The sequence below is a fragment of the Rhinoraja longicauda genome, chromosome 19 (assembly GCF_053455715.1).
Source record: "Rhinoraja longicauda isolate Sanriku21f chromosome 19, sRhiLon1.1, whole genome shotgun sequence".
NCBI classification, from domain to species: Eukaryota; Metazoa; Chordata; class Chondrichthyes; order Rajiformes; family Arhynchobatidae; genus Rhinoraja; species Rhinoraja longicauda.
This window is the reverse complement of record NC_135971.1, coordinates 11466831-11489969: the sequence shown is the minus strand read 5'-3', so window position 1 is coordinate 11489969 and position 23139 is coordinate 11466831. Positions and strand designations below refer to the sequence as shown.

The window sequence follows — 23139 nt, the reverse complement described above, 5'->3', positions numbered from 1 at the left end:
AGATCTCGGAGTTCAGAGTGGACCGGTGTATGAAGCCTACAAACTTTGGTCGAATCAGATTTGCACAGCTGCATCACTTTTCTGACACAAGTGAAAGTGGTTATGGTACTGTTTCGTATTTGAGATTGGAAAATGATGACAGTGAAGTACATACTGCGTTCTTAATGGGAAAGGCCAGAGTGGCGCCATTGAAGCAAATGACGATTCCCAGGATGGAGCTTGCAGCCGCAGTCTCAGCCGTTAGAATTGACATATTGCTGCATAAGGAGCTGCAGCTTGAGCTGGTGGAGTCTACTTTTTGGACTGATTGCATGACAGTGCTTAAGTACATTAATAATGAAAACAAACGTTTCCTAACCTTTGTAGCAAACAGGGTCTCTTTAATAAGGCATGCTACTAAGGTATCACAGTGGAAGTATATTAATACCAAGGAGAATCCTGCGGATGAGGCGTCTAGAGGATTAACAGCGGACCGCTTCTTAAGTAATAAGAGATGGATCAGCGGGCCAGAGTTTCTCTGTAGACCAGACAGTGAATGGCCAAAGTTTAAGCTGGAAACTGAAATCCTTACCAATGATCCAGAGGTCAAACAAGACATTGTAGTGAATGTCATTAGTAAGGATCCGCTAGATTCCACAAACTATCTAATTACTTACTTTTCATCATGGAATAGATTGACGACTGTGGTGGCTTGGTTTCTTAAATTAAGAACGATGCTTTTGCAGTGGTCTCATAAGAGAAAGGAGATTCGGACTGCTATGAGTAGTTTGGAGACGGATCCTGACAAGTTGAAAGTCAAGGTGGACAAAGAGATGCAAGTTTTTAAGGTATCATACCGGGGACAGTGCTTATGTTCAGATGATCTTTTCAATGCAGAAAATGCTATTATTTCTTTTTGTCAAAGACAATAATATAAGGATGAGCTATCAGCATTACAAGCTGGTGAGCATGGTGCTAAAAGAAGTAGTCATTTATACAGGCTTGACCCGATGCTGGATAAAGGACTTCTGAGAGTAGGGGGTCGCCTAAGTAAACCATCGATGCCTGAAGAAGCTAAGCATCCTATTATTCTCTCAAATGACTTTTTTATTTCAACATTGCTGTTACGGCTTATTCATGAACAGATCGGACATGGAGGAAGAAATCACATGTTGTCGAGACTTCGTAGGAAATATTGGATTGTCAAAGGTAACTCCGCTGCAAGAAAGGTTATAAAGAATTGTGTTGCGTGCCAGCGTCAGCGAGGAAGATTTTGTGAACAAAAGATGGCAGACTTGCCTCTGGAAAGGATTCGACCTGATAATCCTCCATTTACAGAGGTAGGAGTTGATTATTTCGGTCCTGTTGAGGTTAAGAGAGGACGATGTCTGGTGAAAAGGAATGGTGTGATCTTCACTTGCATGGCAGGTATAGCGGTGCATCTTGAGATGGCATGTACACTGGACATAGATTCCTGTATTCACGCATTGCGAAGATTTATTTGTCTACGAGGTCAGGTTCCTTCAATAAGATCTGATAATGGTACAAATTTTGTTGGAGCGGAAAGGGATTTGAGAGAAGCGCTTAAAGGCTTGAATCAGAACAAGATCCAGAATGATATGCTTCGGCAAGGCACACGATGGTACTTTTTGCCTGCTTGTGGGTGTGACTTAATGCGTAATTAGGAGTGTCTAGATGGGAGGAGGCTAGTGTGTCGACAGAGGTTGTGGATCAGTTTAGACTCGGAGGATGGTGAGCATACAGTTCTTTACCACGCGCTCGTACCATACGCCTGTATCATCTATATTTGTAAGAACCACACGGTAATAACTGCAAGAAATTCTAGATATTGTTTGAAGAAGAAACAGTTGATAAAGTACGGAAACTGATGAATTACTCTATGATTTGTGCTGCTTTAATATAACCAATTAATGAAGAAAATAAGTTTGGCAGATTAGTTTTGTCATATCAGGGTGCGACGTGTGCGTAAGCTAAAACTACATTTCATCCCCGAGAAGTAATGGCTATCGAAGTGGGATTTCGAGATGGTATAGAAACTGCCATCACAACCATGTTTAAAAGGCATTTGAGCAGGTACAGGGATGGGAAAGGTTTAGAGCGAAATGGGCCAGACGCGAGCTGCTGGGACGAGTGTAGATGGGGCATATTGGTCGACACGAGCAAGTTGGGCCGAAAGACCTTCGTCCGTGCAGTTGGACTCGATGATAAATGGTCGGGGCCCGGTGCTAACGAGGCCTCGGGTGTAACTGAGAAGGCGATGGGCAGTGGAACCCGCCGCCCGCATCTCCGTTCCCAGCCCGGGATCAGGATGGACGGAGACCTCTCTCCAGACTTATTTTAATCCACAATAGTGCACCTGTCTCTCGTGCGCCAGTCTTCAGGTTAATCTATATTTGGAGACGCAGCGCATCGCTTGATAAATTGTGTTATAGGATCCATTAACCTTTATGCCAGAGTATTTAGGTTTGTCCGCTCACGAGTGACAGTGGGTGGCGGTGAACATTCCGCATCGAAAGCCTGGGATTGAATTTGTTGAATTTCCAACGTCAGTGCAGGTCATTTTCCATCATATTCCCCTTGTTGGAGTAACAGAGTCATGGAGTGATGCAGCGTGGAAACAGGCCCTTCGGCCCAACTTTACTCGCCACCTGGCCACCTGGTTGCGTCTCTGTTGAAATCGGTGTGGTCTTTGCTCCTCCCACTGACCACCACAGATGGGAAGAACATTGGCCCCCATTGCTCCGGATCCGAAATTGGACCCCTCTGTCAAATCTCCCGACAGCCCCTATCTATGTTCCCCGGAGAAGCAAACACTCTTCTCCGGTCTTATCCTGAACCTGAACCCCGTCATCTCCAAATCCTTTCCAGCAAATATCTCCTGCAACTTCCCGAAGCCTCCCGATTCATTCCTTGTGTTTGGTGACGGGAAATAGACCAGATTCTCCAGTCGAGGGTCCTAACCTGTGTTTCTCATCCCCAGGGCAGCGTTCACCGAGATTTGTGGAGCTTTGGAGATCCGCTCATCAAACACTCTTCTCCTCAGACGGCCAAACGTTGTGCAGGCGCGCAGTAGGAGCTGGTGGATTTCGCCATCGATGTCTGCTTTCGTCTGGGAAGAGGGGCGCCGGCCAGAGGATGGGTCTCCATCATGACGGCCATTTTAATGAAATGCCAGTGCTACCATCTGGGCTCTTTCCAAAGGACGATTTGTATGTTAGACGCAAATGGAGGCAGGTGCAGTATATGGCGGACCTTTTTTGGAAACGGTGGACACGAGAATATTTACCTTTAATTCAGGAACGTCAACGATGGTTGAGAGTGAGAAGAAATTTTATTCCAGGTGTTATCGTTTTGGTGGTTGATTCTACTGCACCACGAGGTTCTTGGTTGATGGGCAGGATAATGGAGATTATGCCGGACGTTAAAGGGTTTGTGCGTACGGTACGACTTCAAACTAATGACAATATTTTGGTAAGACCAATAACCAAGATATGCCTGCTTCTGGAAGGTGAAGGAGAAGATTGAAGAATTGCGAAAGAAATTTGTACGCTGATGTATATGTAATGCGTATTGTTTTGTTATTGGATGAACAGTAAGCTTTTATAGCTCTTTTGATATCTATTAGTAATTGCTTCGTTATATACGCAGAACAATTAGGGGCCGGTATGTAGGAGCCATTTTTTCTTAATTCAGTTATTGTCATTGTGTTATGACTATGTTTTAATATTTCTAGTTTATGTCTTTTTTGCCTGCTTGTGGGTGTGACTTAATGCGTAATTGGGAGTGTCTAGATGGGAGGAGGCTAGTGTGTCGACAGAGGTTGTGGGTCCGTTTAGACTCGGAGGATGGTGAGCATACAGTTCTTTACCACGCGCTCGTACCATGCGCTCGCACCAGCTATATTTGTAAGAACCATACGGTAATAACTGCAAGAATTTATAGATATTGCTTGAAGAAGAAACAGTTGATAAAGTACGGAAACTGATGAATTACTCTATGATTTGTGCTACTTTAATAAAACCAATTAATGAAGAAAAGAAGTTTGGAAGATTCGTTTTGTCATATCAGGGTGCGACGTGTGCGTAAGCTAAAACTACATTTCATCCCCGAGAAGTAATGGCTATTGAAGTGGGGTTTCGAGATGGTATAGAAACTGCCATTACAACCATGTTTAAAAGGCATTTGAGCAGGTACAGGGATGGGAAAGGTTTAGAGCGAAATGGGCCAGACGAGAGCTGCTGGGACGAGTGTAGATGGGGCATATTGGTCGACACGAGCAAGTTGGGACGAAAGTCCTGCGTCCGTGCAGTTGGACTCGATGATAAATGGTCGGGGCCCGGTGCTAACGAGGCCTCGGGTGTAACTGAGAAGGCGTTGGGCAGTGGACCCCGCCGCCCGCATCTCCGTTCCCAGCCCGGGATCAGGATGGACGGAGACCTCTCTCCGGTCTTATTTTAATCCACAACAGTGCACCCGTCTCTCGTGCGCCAGTCTTCAGGTCAATCTATATTTGGAGACGCGGCGCATCGCTTGATAAATTGTGTTATAATAATAATAATAATAATATATTTATTTTATATAGCGCCTTATCACATGCTCAAAGCGCTTTACAAATACATTTAACATAGAGACAAACAGACAAACTATCCTGACGGAAAAGCGGCGAATACTCAACGCCAGCGTCCTCTCACGTCAGGGTCCGGCAGCAGACATCAAAAAGCACAAGACACACAGATACAATTTTTTACACAAAACAGCCATCACAGTGATTGCTCTAGGCATACCCTCACTGTGATGGAAGGCAAAGTCTTATCTCCTCCTCATTCTTCTCCCGTGGCGCCACGAGGCAGTCGAGGCTCCCAACCCCTTGAAGCCCCCACCGGGCGATGTAAAGTCCCAGGGCCGAGCCACGCAGGGCGATGAGAGTCCTGAGCCCCCACCGGGCGATTGAAAGTGCCGCGGCCGAGCCACGCAGGGCGATGAGAGTCCTGAGCCCCCACCGGGCGATGTAAAGTGCTGCGGCCAGGCCACGCAGGGCGATGAAGGGCCTGCGGGCGGGTCGATCGTACCTCGCGCTTCGGGACGGTCGAAGCTGCTACGGCTGGAGCTCCCAAAAGCCGGTCGCCAGCCAGGGACCTGCGAACTCCCGATGTTGCGGTCTGCAGGGCCCACGACCGAAGCCTCCGAGATGGTAAGTCCAGGCCCTGCGACCGGAGTCTTCGAGGTCGATCCCAGCTGGAGGCCGCCAACTCCACGATGTTAGGCCGTAGCGCGAACGGAGATACGACACGGTAAAGGTCGCATCTCCGTTGAGGAGGAGATTGAAAAAAAGGTTTCCCCCAACCCCCCCACCACCCCCCCCCCCCCCCACATACACAGAATTAAAAATAAAACAAAACGTACATTTAAGAACGACAATGACAAAAAAAACACCAAAAAAAATTATAGGATCCATTAACCTTTATGCCAGAGTATTTAGGTTTGTCCGCTCACGAGTGACAGTGGGGGGCGGTGAACATTCCGCATCGAAAGCCTGGGATCGAATTTGTTGAATTTCCAATGTCAGTGCAGGTCATTTTCCATCATATTCCCCTTGTTGGAGTCACAGAGTCATGGAGTGATGCAGCGTGGAAACAGGCCCTTCGGCCCAACTTTACTCGCCACCTGGTTGCGTCTCTGTTGAAATCGGTGTGGTCTTTGCTCCTCCCACCGACCGCCACAGATGGGAAGATCATTGGCCCCCATTGTTCCGGATCCGAAATTGAACCCCTCTGTCAAATCTCCCGACAGCCCCTATCTATGTTCCCCGGAGAAGCAAACACTCTTCTCCGGTCTTATCCTGAACCTGAACCCCGTCATCTCCAAAACCTTTCCAGCAAATATCTAAACCTTCCCGAAGCCTCCCGATTCATTCCTTGTGTTTGGTGAAGGGAAATAGACCAGATTCTCCAGTCGGGGTCCGAACCTGTGCTTCTCATTCCCAGGGCAGCGTTCACCGAGATTTGTGGAACTTTAGAGATCCGCTCATCAAACACTCTTCTCCTCAGACGGCCAAACTTTGTGCAGGCGCGCAGTAGGAGCTGGTGGATTTCACCATCGATGTCTGCTTTCGTCTGGGAAGAGGGGCGCCGGCCAGAGGACCGGAGGGTCTCCATCATGACGGCCATTTTAAAGAAATGGGACAAATGCACCTGCGGCGCCAACAGAGGTGGTTCCCCTGCGGTCAACCACAGGGCAAGTGGTTCACGGGTCCCCCTCAACCACCACCTCCCTGTCACTGAAAACCTGCCACTGTTGAAGGTGTAGGGAATGCAGTCGCCAATTTGTTGAAAGGACAACTCAATAACACAGTTCAAAAGATTAAGGGGTGGCACCGGTAGAGTTGCTGCCTCACAGCGCCAGTGATCTGCGGTCCATCAGGACTACGGGTGCTGTCTGTACAGAGTTTGTACGTTCTCCCCGTGAGCTGCCTGTTCTGTGGTTTCCTCTCACACTCCAAAGAGGTATAGGTTTGTAGGTCATTTGGCTTGGTATAAGTGCAAATTGTTCCTAGTGTGTGTAAGGTAGTGTTAATGTGCGGGGATCGCTGGTCGGTGCGGAATCGGTGGGCCGAGGGGCCTGTTTCAGTGCTGTATCTCCAATCTAAACTAAAGCAAACAGAACTGCTGTCTCCCCGTTCAGCAGATTTCAAAAGAATTCAAAAGCAAGCTGTACAGTGCAAGTAATTTTGAGTTTATTTCAATGACAGTATTAGAAGCAACAATGCACATCATTGCGCGATGCAACAATGCGCGATCTTTCAATTAGCTTGTCGTGTGTGTCAATGGTTGTGTACATTTTCCAAATCACTGAAGTAACATGAAATGTATCTATTACATTGAACTAGTCATTGAACGGAGTTAATAATACCGTAACAACTTTTGACCAGAAGGGTCCAATGCCATTACATTTAAAAAATATTTTCACAAAAGTAATTTCTGTTCCGTTGCCGGACGCGGTTAACGCGTTAAAATGAACGGATCGACAGCTCTGATTCCACTTGCTGTTTATTTCTCTCTTCCCACATTTACATTCCCCCTGGTTTTATTTCCGCGCTCACTGGGTTTTTTACGACCCGGAATTTGGGGGTTAAATGGGAGCCGTTCAGCGCCGACCTGTTGTCCACCAGGTTTCTGCACCGCAGCCCCTGAGCCCCGCTCCTGACGCCGGTCCCGGGACCCGACCCTTTCACACACCCGGAGCCAGTGGTTTTCATCCCAAGTCTCGAAGAAAGGATAAAGTTTCTCCGTGAATTTATTCCCAGTGAAGGTGTGGAGATGTGACTTGGTGTCCGCGTCGTAAAATGAAACTGTCCCGGACTCGTAACTGAGATAAACTCCCACCCTCCCGGGGATGGGACGGGCGGGGAGACGGGATCGAGGGGAGGTGAATGCAACAAACCCGTCACCCCCCCACCTGATGCTCCAGACTCCAGTCTCCGGGGTAAATCTGGCCCATTCCTTCCTCTCAACAGAATCTGCGGCGACTCCCAGACTCCAGCCCCGACTCCCCGCCACCTCCACCTCCCAGTAATGTCTCCCCGATGTGAATCCCTCCGATCCCAGCACACACTCCCAGCCTGTGAACCTCTTCCCGGTGTCAGGGAGACTCCTCCGGGTCCCGGTCCATCTCACCCTCTTCCGATCCTCAGACACCTCGAGCTCCGGATGCGCTGTTTCCACATCCAGGGTGACGGAGACTGGGGGGAGAAGCAGAGAATCAGAGAGTCCCCGGGGGTCGGGGGGAGACTCGGGTAGCGCGGCCCCTGGACCGGGGGAGAGGCCGCTCGGCCTCAGGCACAGGCGGGCGGACAACTGAAACCCTGCCCGGGGTTTCACCCACAACCACATCGGGTGGACAACAGACATCTCTCCTGGGGTTTTTAATCCAGAGATGGAGAGGGGAATTTCGTGAGGTGGGGGAGGGTGGACGGGGAGGACGAATGCGGAGAGTGAGGAGGATTGCGAGATTGCGGTGGTGAAGGAGAACCGAAGGGGGGGGGGGGGGGGACTCACATATGGAGGCAGATCGGAGCAAGAGGATATTGAGGTTAGCGGTAATTTGTGGAGTTTATAGAGGTGCGCGGTGAGCTCGTCATGATCACAGTGAAAGGGGGCAGACACAAGGGGCCAGATGACCTGCCCCTGTTTCTTAGAGTGGAGGATGAGGGAGAGGGAGGGGTGGCTTGGACCATGGAAGGAAGCAGAGGTTGAATCATCGGGTGTTGGACAGAATGGGTGGAGACTTGTGGTTGTGGGGTCGTTGAAAGTGAGCGGATTCAAAGGGTGGATTTGATGGGTGTGTACAACTAACACACTGATCTCATTGTGAACCAATATATGAACTTCATTGAGGGACTTGACAATGTTCCGCGTGCAAAGGCTGGTCCAGAAAGCGAAGGCAGGTGGGATCAAAGGCGAGCTGGTGAAATAGATCCACAATTGGCTTGGTGGTTGGAGGTAGAAGGTAGCGGTAGAAGGATGATTTTTCTGCTTGGAGGTCTGTGGCTGGTGGTGTGCAGCAGAGATCGGTGCTGCAACCTTTGCTGTTTATGTTATATGATCATGGCTTGGATGTGAATGTCGGAGGTGTGATTAGTAAGTTTGGGGAGGAAGCGAAAATTGTGGATCGTGGTGAAGGTTGACAAAGTGTGCAGCAGGGTGCAGGGTAATTATCTAAACCTTATTCGCGTGCAGGGATATCAAATCACGAGAGTGCAGGTATATTCTGAGAGCAAAGAATTTTAAAGTATATCTGAGATTTAGGTTTTACTAGACCAAGAGGGCCCAAACATCTCCTGCATTGGTGCAGCACCCTCTCCTCCCCTCCTCCCCTCCTCCCTCACTTCCCCCTCTCCCTCCATCCCCCCTACCTCCATAGGAGATAGATTTAAACTTAAAAATGCGAATAACTTAAAAAATATAACACCGATTTCAATGAAACTTCTTCCATTAGCACCAAAGGGATGACGGTGAGTAAGGTGGGCTTAAAGTCGTCATGCTTTCGTGCACCGTTTTGGCTGTAGTTCCGGAACAAACAAACAAACAAACGAGAGGTTTAGTACATGGATTTACACTGAGTGGGTGATATCTGGAACATGCTACAGAGGAGGTGGTGGAGTGAGATATAATCAATATATTGGAGGTACTTAAATAGGTGAGGTGCAGAAGAATGCCGATGGAATATGGATAAATCGATAAGTATAACTGGGAAAAGATGGTCATGGACACAATGGGCCGAAGGGCCAGACTCTGTAATGGACAACCACGGCTCTCAGCTCCAAGAGCACTGAATGACTGAGTCTCCACAGCCACCGGTGCAGGGTTGTTCCCCAGTCTCTGTGTGCAGTAATGTCTCCTTATCTCTGTGCTACACGGTGCAGCCCACATTCTGAGAGAGTGCCCGCTCTCCAGACCCCTCTGACAGGGGAACCATCCTCCCTGCATCCAGCCCACTGAGCCCTGTAAGGACTCTGTGTTTCACTGAGATCTCCTCTAATACACTGAAACACTCGAGTACACAGGCCTAGTAGACTCAATCTCACCCCGCACAACAAACTCATTGTCCCAGGGACAAATATTGTTAATCTTTGCGGCATTTCCTCTGTGTCAAGTCTGTCAATTTGTCGGTACACAGGAGGAAAGGAACACAAGAAAACAGGAGCAGGATTAGGATCTGCTCCTCAGGCTTGCCCCTCCATTCAATGTGATCATGGCTGATCTAAGCTGGCACCAATTCCTCTTTTGTGTGAGTTCCCCATTATCTTATATTTTTGATCTATCAAATATTTATTTGTAGCCAAGTTGCACATATCCAACAACTCAGCTTTTTACCACCACCCTGGGCACAACATGCCAGATATTCACTGCCCTCCGAGAGATGCAACTTCTACACACCGCATGGGAGGCCGCTCTGGAAGGTTGGATCTCATGGAATCCGGGGCGAACTAGCGGATGGAACACAACATTACCTGAAGGTCGCAGACAGAGGATGTTGGTAGAGGGTTGTTTTTCCAGACTGGAGACAGAGTCCACTGTTGTTCCTTGTTTATATACACGATTGGGTGTGTATGTAGGTTGCACGGTTAGTCAGCTTGCAGATGGAAGCAAAATTGGTGACATTGTGGAGAGTGAAGAATGTTACCTGAGAGTAAATGGGATCCCTGTGAACTGGGCCAATGGGCTGAGGAACGGCAGGTGGGATTTATTCATGTGAAGGTGAGGCGATGCACTTTACTGAGACAAACCAGGGCAGGACATAGAGTAAACGGGGAGCTTTATAGCACGGAGAGATGTCGGGGTGCAGGTACACAGTGCCATGGAAGATGCAACAGTGACAGGCAGGGAGGTGAAGAATGTGTTTATCGCTCATGCTTTCATAGGTCAGGATATTAAATACAGCGTTTGACACAATGAGGTTGTTTGTAAATTGGAAAGGGTGCAAAACGATCTACGACAATTTCATCAGGTCTGAAGGGAGACGTTGGACAGGCAGGGACATTTGTCTTTGGAGCCCATCAGGGTGCTTTAGCAGTTGTGTATAAGATCTATATAAGGTGCACAGATGAGGTGAATAGCCACAGTATTTTACCCAAGGTACGAGAGTCTAAACCTAGAGTGAATCAGTTCAAGGTGAGAGTGGAAACAGTAAAAAGGAGCAGCCTTTTCAGTCAATGCGTTGTGTATGTACGGAACAAACTGACAGAGGAAATGGTGGAGGGAGGTAGAATGACGACCTTTTACAGACAGTTGGGTGGATACGTGGATCAGAAAGACTTGGAAGAATATGTGTCGGACTCAGGCAAGTGGGACAAGCTCGGTTGGGCAACTTGGTTGGCATGGTCATGTCGAGTCAAAGGGCCTGTTTCTGTGTGACACAGCTCTCTGACTCTGTCATGCTTTTCTGCAGCTGTGTTTGGTGGAAGATCAAATCTTCAATTTCCCTTCAGTCCAAAATACCATTAATGTTTGCATCTACACATTGCTTAAAGATGTCAGAAACAAGAACAATGGAAAAAGTATAAGCTTTACAAGCTTTACCTTGCTTGATGGCATCAGATGTTTCTGCCAATACCATGTTGTACAAAAAAGGAGTTTCAAACTTTTCAATCAGCAAGTTATCATCTACCACCGACTGTGGTTTGGCTTCATCACCAACTCTGCAAATATTTAACAGCTGGTTATAAACTGAGTGTTAGAAATATATTGGACTGTTCAACAAAACCTTACAATGTTTCCGTCAAGAGCATGTCCTACCTTCGATTGCGACCAGCTTCCTCCTGAAAGAAATAAAACACAAATCTCAATTGACTGAGATGGACCGTCCTCATCCCGACAGCGGGAATTTCTCCACATTTCTACAACCATCTGATAATTCCCATTTCCCAACTCTTATCACCGCTGTCATGAAGATAGAAAGCGGACATTGCCGTCGAGACGTAGAACGATGGGGAAAAGCATGAGGAATGTTCATGAGAATGACGCCATAACTGAGAGGATGGAACTCAATGCAAAGACTGGGCAGGTCGTGGGAGTTTATCTGGAGAAGATGTCAGGAGTGAAGAGATAGAATTTAAGTTTATCGGTGGATTTAAATGGGTGAGGATGAAATAATATCTCTAATCGATGAGAGAGCAAAAATCAAAGCTGACATGTAACGCGGTCTTCAACAATAGACAATAGACAATAGGTGCAGGAGGAGGCCATTCAGCCCTTCGAGCCAGCACCGCCATTCAATGTGATCATGGCTGATCATTCTCAATCAGTACCCCGTTCCTGCTTTCTCCCCATACCCCCTGACTCCGTTATCCTTAAGAGCTCTATCTAGCTCTCTCTTGAATACAAATACTGAAAGGAATGCAGTCATGAGAACATGGACCTCACTTGCATTGGAGGGACTGAAGCCAACAGCAGAGATAATTTAAGGGCGATCGGGATAAACACGTGAGCACTCCCGGAATTCGGGGTATTGTAACCGGGTGTGGTGAGTAGATGGGAGGGATGTTGAGTGGAGCAGAAATCTTGACTGGATAGAATGGACCAAATGGCATGTCTATTATGTAGAATGGGATGTCATTCCATGGTGAACAAAGGTGGGTAAAACAAACAGAGCAAATTCCCCCAAGGTGACCGCCCACTGATGATGGGAACCGGATGTAGATGATCAATCTGCTGTGTGCGCCATGTTTTAGATTTTGATGTTAATCCCCACTATGAGGTCATGGCTGATCCAGCCCAGGACTGAACTCCTCTGCTTTGTCCTATTCCCTTTGATTTCAGTTCCCTGAATGTTCAAAAATGTATCTTCCTCTGGTATAAATACGTTTAACAGGTTAAACCTCTCAGTCTCTTGGTTGGAGAGTCCCAGAGATTTACTGCCCTCTGTCCATTCGTGGTCCTTGGGTTCAGATTAGGATCACCCGTCGTAGTTCTGAACACCACAGAATACAAACACCACTCTACATTTCGGCCAGGCAGTCCTGAGATCTCATAGTTTACGCGGGAGGCCAATTAGTTTGGGAACAACAACAACTGGAACATATGAAACATTTACCCCGTTCTGAATTACTGGTAAATACAGCATTCATTTCAGAAATGTCACCCACCATTTTGTGACTGCACTTTCACTTCACCAGACTGTAGTGAAACCACTCACCTTCAGAAACATCACACTGTCCTTTTGATCCATCTGTTGCTGCAACTTAAAGAGTTCCTCCTGAATGGAATTTAAATTCTCCTCAATTTCTTGAAGATTTTTCTCCATTACATTTAGAATCCTCTTCTCTTCCTCCCGAATATTTGCCCGGACGTGCTGCTCTTTCTCAGTGAGAATCTGGTGCAGTTCAGCAAACTGGGATGTGATCTTAGACTGAAGGTTGTGTGACTGTTCCTGTGAAATGAAAGGTGAAGATCAATATTTCCTCAATATCTCAAAGTGTGGAGTTGTGCATTTTTGGCGAAGGAATAAAGCATAGGTTATTTTCTAGATGGGGTGAGAATCCAGAAAACGGAGGTGCAAAGGGACTTGGGAGTGCTGGTGTTGGATTCCCAAAACGTTAATCTGAAAGTCGAATGGATAGTAAGGAAAGCATTTATTTCAAGAGGGCTTGTATACAAAAACAGGGATGTAATGTTGAGGCTCCATAAGGCGCTGGTAAGGCCATATTTGTAATATTGTGAGCAATTTTGGGCACCATATCTGTGGAAAGATGTGCTGGCTCTGGAGAGGGTCCAGACCAGGTTTACAAGAATGAGCCCAGGAATGAGTGGGTTAACCTATGATGAGCATTTGTCAGCACTGAGCCTGTACTCGTTGAAGTTTCGGAGAATGAGGGGGACCTAATTGAAACATACAGAATAGTGAAAGGCTTGGATAGAATGGATGTGGAGAGGATGTTTCCACTAGTGGGAGAATCCGGGACTCAAAGTCATAGCCTCAGAATTAAAGGATGCTCTTTTAGGAAAATGATGGAAGTGGCGGAGGCAGGCTCGATTTTATTATTTAAGAGTAAATTGGATAGGTATATGGATGGGAGGGGATTGGAGGGTTATGGTCTGAGAGTAGGTAGATGAGACTAGGTCAGAGAAAGTGGTCGGCATGGACTGGTAGGGCCGAACGGGCCTGTTTCCGTGCTGTAATTGTTATATGGTTATATGGTTATATGACAAAACATTTATTTGGTCAGAGGGTGGTGAATCTGTGGAACAGTTTCCCACACAAGGCTATGTATATTTTTAAGGCAAAGATAGTTAGATTCTTGATTAGTACAGGTTTCAGAGATTATGGGGAAAAGGCAGGAGAATGGGGTTAGGAGGGAGAAATAGGTCTGCCATGATTGAATGGCGGCGTAGATGTGATGGGCCGAATGGCCTCATTCTACTCTTGTTCCTTATGACTTTAATTCCCTGCTGCCTATTCCTTTTCACGTACCCATTAATTCTCATTCATCCACCACAAACATTCGCAGGGATGATTTACAGTCACCGATTGACCATTGAACCAGCTTGTATTGGGGACCAAAGATACTAGAGGAGCAAGATGGACCACTCGACTCTAAAAACTGTAGTAGGTCATGGGTAAATTTCAGCGCCATTTTAGGAAGCAGATTCTGTGTGCCAGACTGGGATGTGTTCACAACTCTCTGCAATAACTTCGTACATGAAATGTTTGCAAACAATTATTTTTTTCCAATTTCTTGGATAAGTTGATAGTTGACATTTATAGCTATATCTTGACGAGATGCTGCTTCGTGATCTTTAAACTTTGGATGTTACTGATAGAATATTTGCACGAGAGATCCACTCTGTCTGTATCTGGCCAATTGATCATATTTAATGAACTGTTCTTCTTTGCTTGCTCAGTTAATTTCAATTTCACCTCCACCAGCTATATCTCTTTTTGTTTTATTTTTAAAAAGTCATGGAAGCAGAGATTAGGCATTTGCAAACAATAGAACTCTACTGTATCCACAATATATTCGAAAATACATTGAACTTTATACTTGAAGCCAAGAAAATTTGAATTGGTGAATTGATCAGTTGGATACTAGTAACAGGATTGTTCCGAGTCAGCATGGATTTACGAAGGGGAAATCATGCTTGACTAATCTTCTGGAATTCTTTGAGGATGTAACCAGGAAAATTGACAGGGGAGAGCTGGTGGATGTGGTGTACCTTGACTTTCAGAAAGCCTTTGACAAGGTTCCACAGAGGAGATTAGTGGGCAAAATTAGAGCTCATGGTATTGGAGGTAGGGTACTGACATGGATAGACAGAAAGCAAAGAGTGGGGATAAATGGGTCCCTTTCAGAATGGCAGGCAGTAACTAGTGGGGTACCGCAAGGCTCGGTGCTGGGACCGCAGCTATTTACAATATACATTAATGATTTGGATGAAGGGATTAAAAGTACCATTAGCAAATTTGCAGATGATACAAAGCTGGGTGGTAGTGTGAACTGTGAGGAAGATGCTATGAGGTTGCAGGGTGACTTGGACAGGTTGTGTGAGTGGGCGGATGCATGGCAGATGCAGTTTAATGTGGATAAGTGTGAGGTTATCCACTTTGGTGGTAAGAATAGGAAGGCAGAGTATTATCTGAATGGTGTCATGTTAGGAACAGGGGACGTACAACGAGATCTGGGTGTCCTAGTGCATCAGTCACTGAAAGGAAGCATGCAGGTACAGCAGGCAGTGAAGAAAGCCAATGGAATGTTGGCCTTCATAACAAGAGGAGTTGAGTATAGGAGCAAAGAGGTCCTTCTGCAGCTGTGCAGGGTCCTAGTGAGACCGCACCTGGAGTACTGTGTGCAGTTTTGGTCTCCAAATTTGAGGAAGGATATTCTTGCTATTGAGGGCGTGCAACGTAGGTTTACTAGGTTAATTCCAGGAACGGCGGGACTATCATATGTTGAAAGAATGAAGCAACTAGGCTTGTATACACTGGAATTTAAAAGGATGAGAGGAGATCTTATCGAAACGTATAAGATTATTAAGGGGTTGGACACGTTAGAGGCAGGAAACATGTTCCCAATGTTGGGGGAGTCCAGAACAAGGAGCCACAGTTTAAGAATAAGGGGTAGGCCATTTAGAACTGAGATGAGGAAAAACGTTTTCAGTCAGAGAGTTGTGAATCTGTGGAATTCTCAGCCTCAGAAGGTGTGGGGACCAATTCTCTGAATGCATTCAAGAGAGAGCTGGATAGAGCTTTTAAGGATAGCGGAGTCAGGGGGTATGGGGAGAAGGCAGGAACGGGGTACTGATTGAGCATGATCAGCCATGATCACAATGAATGGTGGTGCTGGCTCGAAGGGCCGAATGACCTCCTCCTGCACCTATTGTCTATTGTCTAAAACCCTTGACAGTCTCTAAAATGACCAATGCTGCTTGACGTGATACAGAAGCTTGAATCCAATTCAAATAGACTCAGTGTTGGAGTAAGTCACCGGGTCAGGCAGCATCTCTGGAGAAAAAGGATGGGTGATGTTTCATGTTGGGACCCTTCTTCAGACAAGGGGAGGGGGGGGGAGGTGAAGTGCTGGAAAAATCAAGACCTGATCATTTCATTGGTTAGGTGATATGCGAAACAGTGCAACCCTGAATATCCCGCACACAAAATGACGTTAATCTTACCATGAATGACAGAAATAAAAAATGTTATCCTTGTTTCTGAAGTGCATTTTTGAATGATGTAAAATGGGGTTTTGCTTACTAAAATTGCGGACGTTCCTCTCCGTTGCGTACTACACTTCACTATACGAGATGTCGACGGAGTGGTTCATCTTGCTTCTCTAGTATACAGAGATGAGGTGTTTCAGACTAGGGCTTCCGAGATGTCCTCGTTCTTCAGAAAACGGGGCTTCCCCTCCTCCATTATAGATGAGGCTCTCACTAGGGTCTCTTCTACATCCCGTAGCTCCGCTCTTGCTCCCCCCCCCCCCCCCCCCCACTCGCAACAAGGACAGGATCCCCCTCGTTCTCACCTTCCACCCCACCAGCCAGCGGATACAACATATCATCCACCAACATTTCCGTCACCTACAACGGGACCCCACCACTGGCCATATCTTCCCATCCCCTCCCCTCTCTGCGTTCCGCAGAGACCGTTCCCTCCGTAACTCCCTGGTCCACTCGTCCCTTCCTACCCAAACCACCCCAACCCCGGGCACTTTCCCCTGCAACCGCACGAGATGCAACACCTGTCCCTTTACCTCCCCCCTCAACTCCATCAAAGGACCCAAACAGTCTTTCCAGGTGAGACAGAGGTTCACCTGCACCTCCTCCAACCTCATCTATTGCATCCTCTGCTCTAGATGTCAACTTATTTATATCGGCGAAACCAAGCGCAGGCTCGGCGATCGCTTCGCTGAACACCTGCGCTCGGTCCGCATTAACAAAACTGATCTCCCGGTGGCCCAGCACTTTAACTCCCCCTCCCATTCCCAGTCTGACCTCTCTGTCATGGGCCTCCTCCAGTGCCATAGTGAGGCCCGCCGGAAATTGGAGGAGCAGCACCTCATATTTCGCCTGGGCAGTTTGCAGCCCGGTGGTATGTACGTCGACTTCTCCAACTTCAGATAGCTCATCTGTCCCTCCCTTCCCCTCCTCCTTCCCAGATCTCCCTCTATCTTCCTGTCTCCACCTATACCCTTCCTTTGTCCCACCCCCGACATCAGTCTGAAGAAGGGTCTCGACCCGAAACGTCACCCATTCCTTCTCTCTGCCTGATGCTGTGTTACTCCAGCATCTTGTGAATAAATCCTCTAGTATGTTTGTTGGGGACGTGGAAGGAATCCGACGCGGTCACAGGGAGAAGGCGTGAACCACACGGGCAGCGCCCGAGGTCAGGATCGAACCCGCTCACCAGAACTAGGAGACAGCAGCACTACTTGTGTCATTGCGCTGCCCTGTTATTACACGCATCACAGAGATCAAACCTGCACAAGATCAGGAAATCGAAACTTAAAAGCCTCACCAGAACTCCAGAAATCTTCTCTTTCTGTTGCTGCTCCATTTGCTGGATCCCTGATTTATCTTTTGTGAGAGACTGGATGGAAGATTTCACCTGACCCTGGAATTGTGTTTGGGAATCAGAAAATTAAATGGTTGAACAGAAAAAATGTAATTAAAATGATGTGATTAAAAACGAGTTTGTTTTTACCTTGTGGTTTTCAACAGCTTCTTTAACCGGCATGAAGCTGTGAGACTTGTGTTCCCGCCCAGCTGCACAAACCACACAGATCAGCTTCTTATCAGTTTCACAAAACAGCTTTAGTTCTTCCTGATGTTCCTCGCAGTGAAGTTTACTTTCCTTCTCTGTCCGATGTTCAGTGCTCAGTGTTCGAGCTTTCTCAGCCAATCTCGCCAAGGCCCGACTCACCCTGAGGGTGCGGTCTGCAAACTGCTCTCTACATTCCGGGCAGGAGTTTCTCCCCTCCCTGTCCCAACTCTGTGTGATACAGGAGCGGCAGAAGTTGTGCCCGCACTCCAGTGACACCGGATCGGTGAAGAAATCCAGGCAGATGGGACAAATTATCTCCTCGGTTAAACTCTCGACCTGGTCTTTCGAAGCCATTTTAACTCCGCCTCTTCCTGGTTCAAAACGCATTCCCTTTCGCGCAGCTGCTGATCAAAGATACTAGAGGACCAAGATAGACCACTACATTCTTAGACAATAGACAATAGGGGCAGGAGGAGGCCATTCGGCCCTTCGAGCCAGCACCGCCATTCAATGTGATCATGGCTGATCATTTTCAATCAGTACCCCGTTCCTACCTTCTCCCCATACCCTCTGACTTCGCTATCCTTAAGAGCTCTATCTAGCTCTCTCTTGAATGCATTCAGAGAATTGGCCTCCACTGCCTTCTGAGGCAGAGAATTCCACAGATTCACAACTCTCTGACTGAAAACGTTTTTCCTCATCTCAGTTTTAAATGGCCTATCCCTTAATCTTAAACTGTGGCACCTGGTTCTGGACTCCCCCAACATTGGGAACATGTTTCCTGCCGCCAACGTGTCCAACCCCTTAATAATCTTATACGTTTCGATAAGATCTCCTCTCGTCCTTCTAAATTCCAGTGTATACAAGCCTAGTCGCTCCAGTCTTTCAACATATGACAGTCCCGCCATTCCGGGAATTTCGGACCTTTAAACCGTAGAAGGTCATGGCGGCATTTTAGTAGCAGAAACTTGCAGAAACATTTAAAAAGAAAAATAACTAAAATCTGTGAATTGATAGATAAGATATATTCTGCATTTTAATGGCATCATTACACCTACTGTTCCCCCAAAACACTGATTACATTGCGAGAGGCGGGTTTTGCCGTTGATAGGCAGACGGTTGGACAAAGGCCAGAGATGAGAAGACAGAAGGTGTGTGACAAAATGATTGAGGACTTGCGAATTGTGTCCTGATCCTCAAACAGTCTTCTCCTCAGACGGCCAATGGTTGTGCAGGTGCACTGAAGGCGCTGGTGAGTTTCACCATCAATGTCTGCCTTCCTCTGGGAAGAGGAGCGCCGGCCAGAGCACCCGAGGGTCACCATCGTTACGACCATTTTAAAGGAAGGGGACAAATCCACCCGCGGAAACTATGGAGGGTCCCCCCACTCACTAACACAGAGAGGGGGCAGTTACACATTAAACTGTCCTGAATATTAATGGAAGCGGAGAGTAGCGCTTGGGACAGTGTAAGGCAGGATAAAATGTTGGAAACATCTGCAGAGTGGATTCACGAAGATGGAGCCAGGATTTGATTGTCTGAGCGAAAGGGAGAGGTTGGGCAGGGAAGGGTTTATTCATTGGAGCGCAGGAGGCTGAAGTGCATAAGATCAAGGGGTGAATAGACAGGGTGAATGCACAGTCTGTTACCCGGAGCAGTGGAATCGAGAACAAGAGGACACAGGTTTGTGGTGAGAGGTGCAAGATTTAATCGGAAGCTGAGGAACAACATTTTCACACAGAAGGTCGTGGGTGTCTGGAACAAGCTGCCAGAGGGGGTAAGTGAGGCTGGACAACAACGCGGAGTGGAGTTGAAGCCCCGTTTCCTGAACAACGAGGACACCTCCGAATCACCCCTTCACCTCTAGTTCCTCCTCCCCCTCATCCCTCCTCTTCCTCTCCTTCACCCCTCCTCCACTCCCTCTCATCCCCCTCTCTCTCTCCACCACTCCCTCTCATCCTCTCCCTCTCCCTGCACCTCCTCCTCACCCTCCCTTCCTCTTCTTCACCTCTCCTTCTTCTCCACCTCTCCCTCATCCCTCTCCTGCCCCTCACCCCGCCTCTCCCTCGCCTCCTCAGCCCTCCATTTTTTCTCCTCCACTCCCTCTCCTCCTCTCCCTCACCCCTCCATTTCTCTCTCCTCCTCTCCCTCACCCCTCCATTTCTCTCTCCTCCTCCACTCCGGGCCTCCAAGGCCGCCTCTCTCCGCAGCCGCCGCCGCTCCCCGCTGCCGGGCGGGGTCGGGGTCGGTGCCGCCTCTGCTGGACCGGCGGAGAGGGAGGGGGAGAGGGTGGTGGAGGAGGATGAGGAGCCGCCTCAACAGCGGGTCTCGGGTTGCCGCCGCCATCAGCGCCATGGGGTCTTGCTTCCATAATACCGGTTGCCATCAAAGCTGAAGTGAACAGTAATCAGTCGCTATGTGTAGGAAGGAACTGCAGGTGCTGGTTTAAACCGAAGACAGACACAAAATGCTGGAGTAACTCAGCGGGACAAACAGCATCTCTGGAGAGAAGGAATGGGTGACGTTTCGTGTCAAGACCCATCTTCAAACTGTCAGAATCGACCCGTGCGTTGGAAGGAACTGCAGATGCTCGTTTAAACCGAAGATTGAGTCTGAAGAAGGGTCTCGACCCGAAACGTCACCCATTTCTTCTCTCCAGTGATGCTGCCTGTCCCGCTGAGATACTCCAGATTTTGTGTCTATCTTCAGCAATCAGTCGGCGACAAGCTTTGAGTTTAAATTCTGAAGATGTTAGAGGGGATGATTGAGGTGTAAGTGAGGAGAGAATCAGGCTGGCAGATGGCATCACAGATCCTGATTACACAATAATCAGAAAAAAAGATAAGGTGTGAACAAGAGTTAGTTTAAAATGATTAAATTCTCCAAGTAAGCTTCAGTAAGTTTTAGAGTCGAAGGTCTTTTATTGTCACATGTACCAATTAAGGTACAGTGATATGCGAATTACCATATAGCCAGACAAAAAAATATCAAGACACAGAATTACATAGAAGTTAACATAAACATCCACCACAGCGGATTTCCCACATTCCTCACTGTGATGGAAGGAAAAAAAAAGTCCAACCTTCGTCCTCTTTATTATCTTCCACTTTATAGCACAGAAACAGGCCCTTCGGCCCACCGAATCCGCACCGACCACCGATCCCGCACACCAGTACTATCCCACACACAGTAGGGACAATTTACAATTTTACCGAAGCCAATTAACCCACAACCTGCACGTCTTTGGAGTGTGGATGGAAACCTGAGCATCCGGTGAAAACCCACGCAGGTCACGGCGAGAACACACGTACTCCGTACAGATGGCAACCTAATATCCATCAGAGGCACAAGCATTCCCAAATGGACAACAATGAAAAGAAATTCGGGCAGACACACAGACAGGAAAGGTTTGGACGGAGAGACACAAAGTGCCGGAGTAACTCGGCAGGTCAGGCAACATCTCTGGAGAGAAGGAATAAGGAGATGCTAAAAATCAAAAATAAAATCCGAGAAATACTCAGCTGGATGGTTAGCGTCTGTAGAGTGAGAAACGGAGTTAATAACTCAGGTTGATCATCATTTGTCATCAGTATCATATCTGAAAAAGGTTTGGATAGCAGTAACAGGATCGGTCTGAGTCAGCGGATTTACGGAGGGGAAATCATGCTTGACTAATCTTTTGGAATTTTTTGAGCATGTAAGTAGGAAAATGGACAAGGGAGAGCCAGTGGATGAAGTGTACATGGACTTTCAGAAAGCCTTTGATAAGGTCCCACGTAGGAGATTAGTGGGCAAGATTCGAGCACATGGTATAGGTGGCAGGTTGCTGACCTGGATAGAAAATTGGTTGGCAAACGGGAAACAAGGAGTCGGGATAAATGGGTCCCTTTCAGAATGGCAGGCAGTGACTAGTGGGGTACCGCAAGGCTCGGTGCTGGGACCGCAGCTATTTACAATATACATTAATGACTTACATGAAGGGATTAAAAGTACCATTAGCAGATTTGCGGATGACACAAAGCTGGGTGGCAGTGTGAACTGTGAGGAGGATGCTATGAGGATGCAAGGTGACTTGGACAGGTTGTGTGAGTGGGCGGATGCATGGCAGATGCAATTTAATGTGGATAAATGTGAGGTTATCCACTTTGGTGGTAAGAACAGGAAGGCAGATTATTATCTGTATGGTGTCAAGTTAGGAAATGGGGAAGTACAAAGAGATCTGGGTCCTTGTTCATCAGTCACTTAAAGCTGGCATGCAGGTACACCAGGCAGTGAAGAAAGCTAATGGAATGTTGGCCTTTGTGACAAGTGGAGTTGAGTATAGGAGCAAAGAGTCATAGAATCCTACAGCACAGAAAGAGGCCCTTCGGCCCTTCGTGTCCGCGCCGCCCGTTACCAAACACAGTCTCATTTTAATCCCATTTTCCCGCATTTGGACCGTAGCCCTGAATGTTGTAGCATTTCAAGTGCCCATCCAAATGCCTCTTAAACATTGTGAGTGTTCCCGCCTCCACCACCACCCCAGGCAGTGAGTTCCAGACTCCAACCACCCTCTGGGTGAAAAAGTTCTTTCTCACATCCCCCCGAAAGGGCGGCACGGTAGCGCAGCGGTAGAGTTGCTGCTTTACAACGAATGCAGCGCCGGAGACTCAGGTTCGATCCTGACTACGGGTGCTGCACTGTAAGGAGTTTGTACGTTCTCCCCGTGACCTGCGTGGGTTTTCTCCGAGATCTTCGGTTTCCTCCCACACTCGAAAGACGTACAGGTATGTAGGTTAATTGGCTGGGTAAATGTAAAGATTGTCCCTAGTGGGTGTAGGATAGTGTTAATGTACGGGGATCGCTGGGCGGCACGGACTTGGTGGGCCGAAAAGGCCTGTTTCTGGCTGTATATATATGATGATATGAAACCTCCCTCCCCTTACCCTGTATCTATGTCCCCTTGTTGTTGAACCTTCCACCAGTGGAAGAAGTTCCCCGCCATCTACCTTATCTATGCCCCTCATGATCTTGTACACCTCGATCATGTCCCCTCTCAGCCTTCTCTGCTCCAGGGAAAACAACCCCAGTCTGCTCAGTCTCTCCTCATAGCCGAGGCCCTTCATCACTGGCAGCATCCTGGTGAATCTCCTCTGCACCCTCTCCAAAGCTATCACATCCTTTCTATAATGTGGTGACCAGAACTGTACACAATACTCCAGCTGTGGCCTCACCAGTGTTCTGTACAATTCCATCATTACCCCCCTACTTTTATATTCGATGCCCCGGCTAATGAAGGCCAGTAATCCATATGCCTTTTTGACCACCCTGTCCACCTGTCCTGCTGCCTTCAAGGACTTGTGTACCTGTACTCCAAGGTCCCTCTGTACCCCTGTCTTCCCTAGG

General features: G+C 47.7%; 1 protein-coding gene across 1 annotated transcript; it reads right to left on the bottom strand.

Moving 5' to 3' along the window:
• Positions 1-2956: 2956 nt before the first annotated feature.
• LOC144602837 (E3 ubiquitin-protein ligase TRIM11-like) lies at positions 2957-18108 on the bottom strand. The gene is made up of 8 exons (XM_078415957.1): positions 17695-18108; positions 17509-17604; positions 12694-12927; positions 11295-11317; positions 11079-11197; positions 7155-7738; positions 5997-6191; positions 2957-3109 (listed from the first exon to the last, which is right to left on the bottom strand). The coding sequence occupies exons 1-8, from the start codon at positions 18106-18108 to the stop codon at positions 2957-2959; spliced, it is 1818 nt and encodes a 605-aa protein (XP_078272083.1).
• Between the last annotated feature and the right edge of the window lie 5031 nt (positions 18109-23139).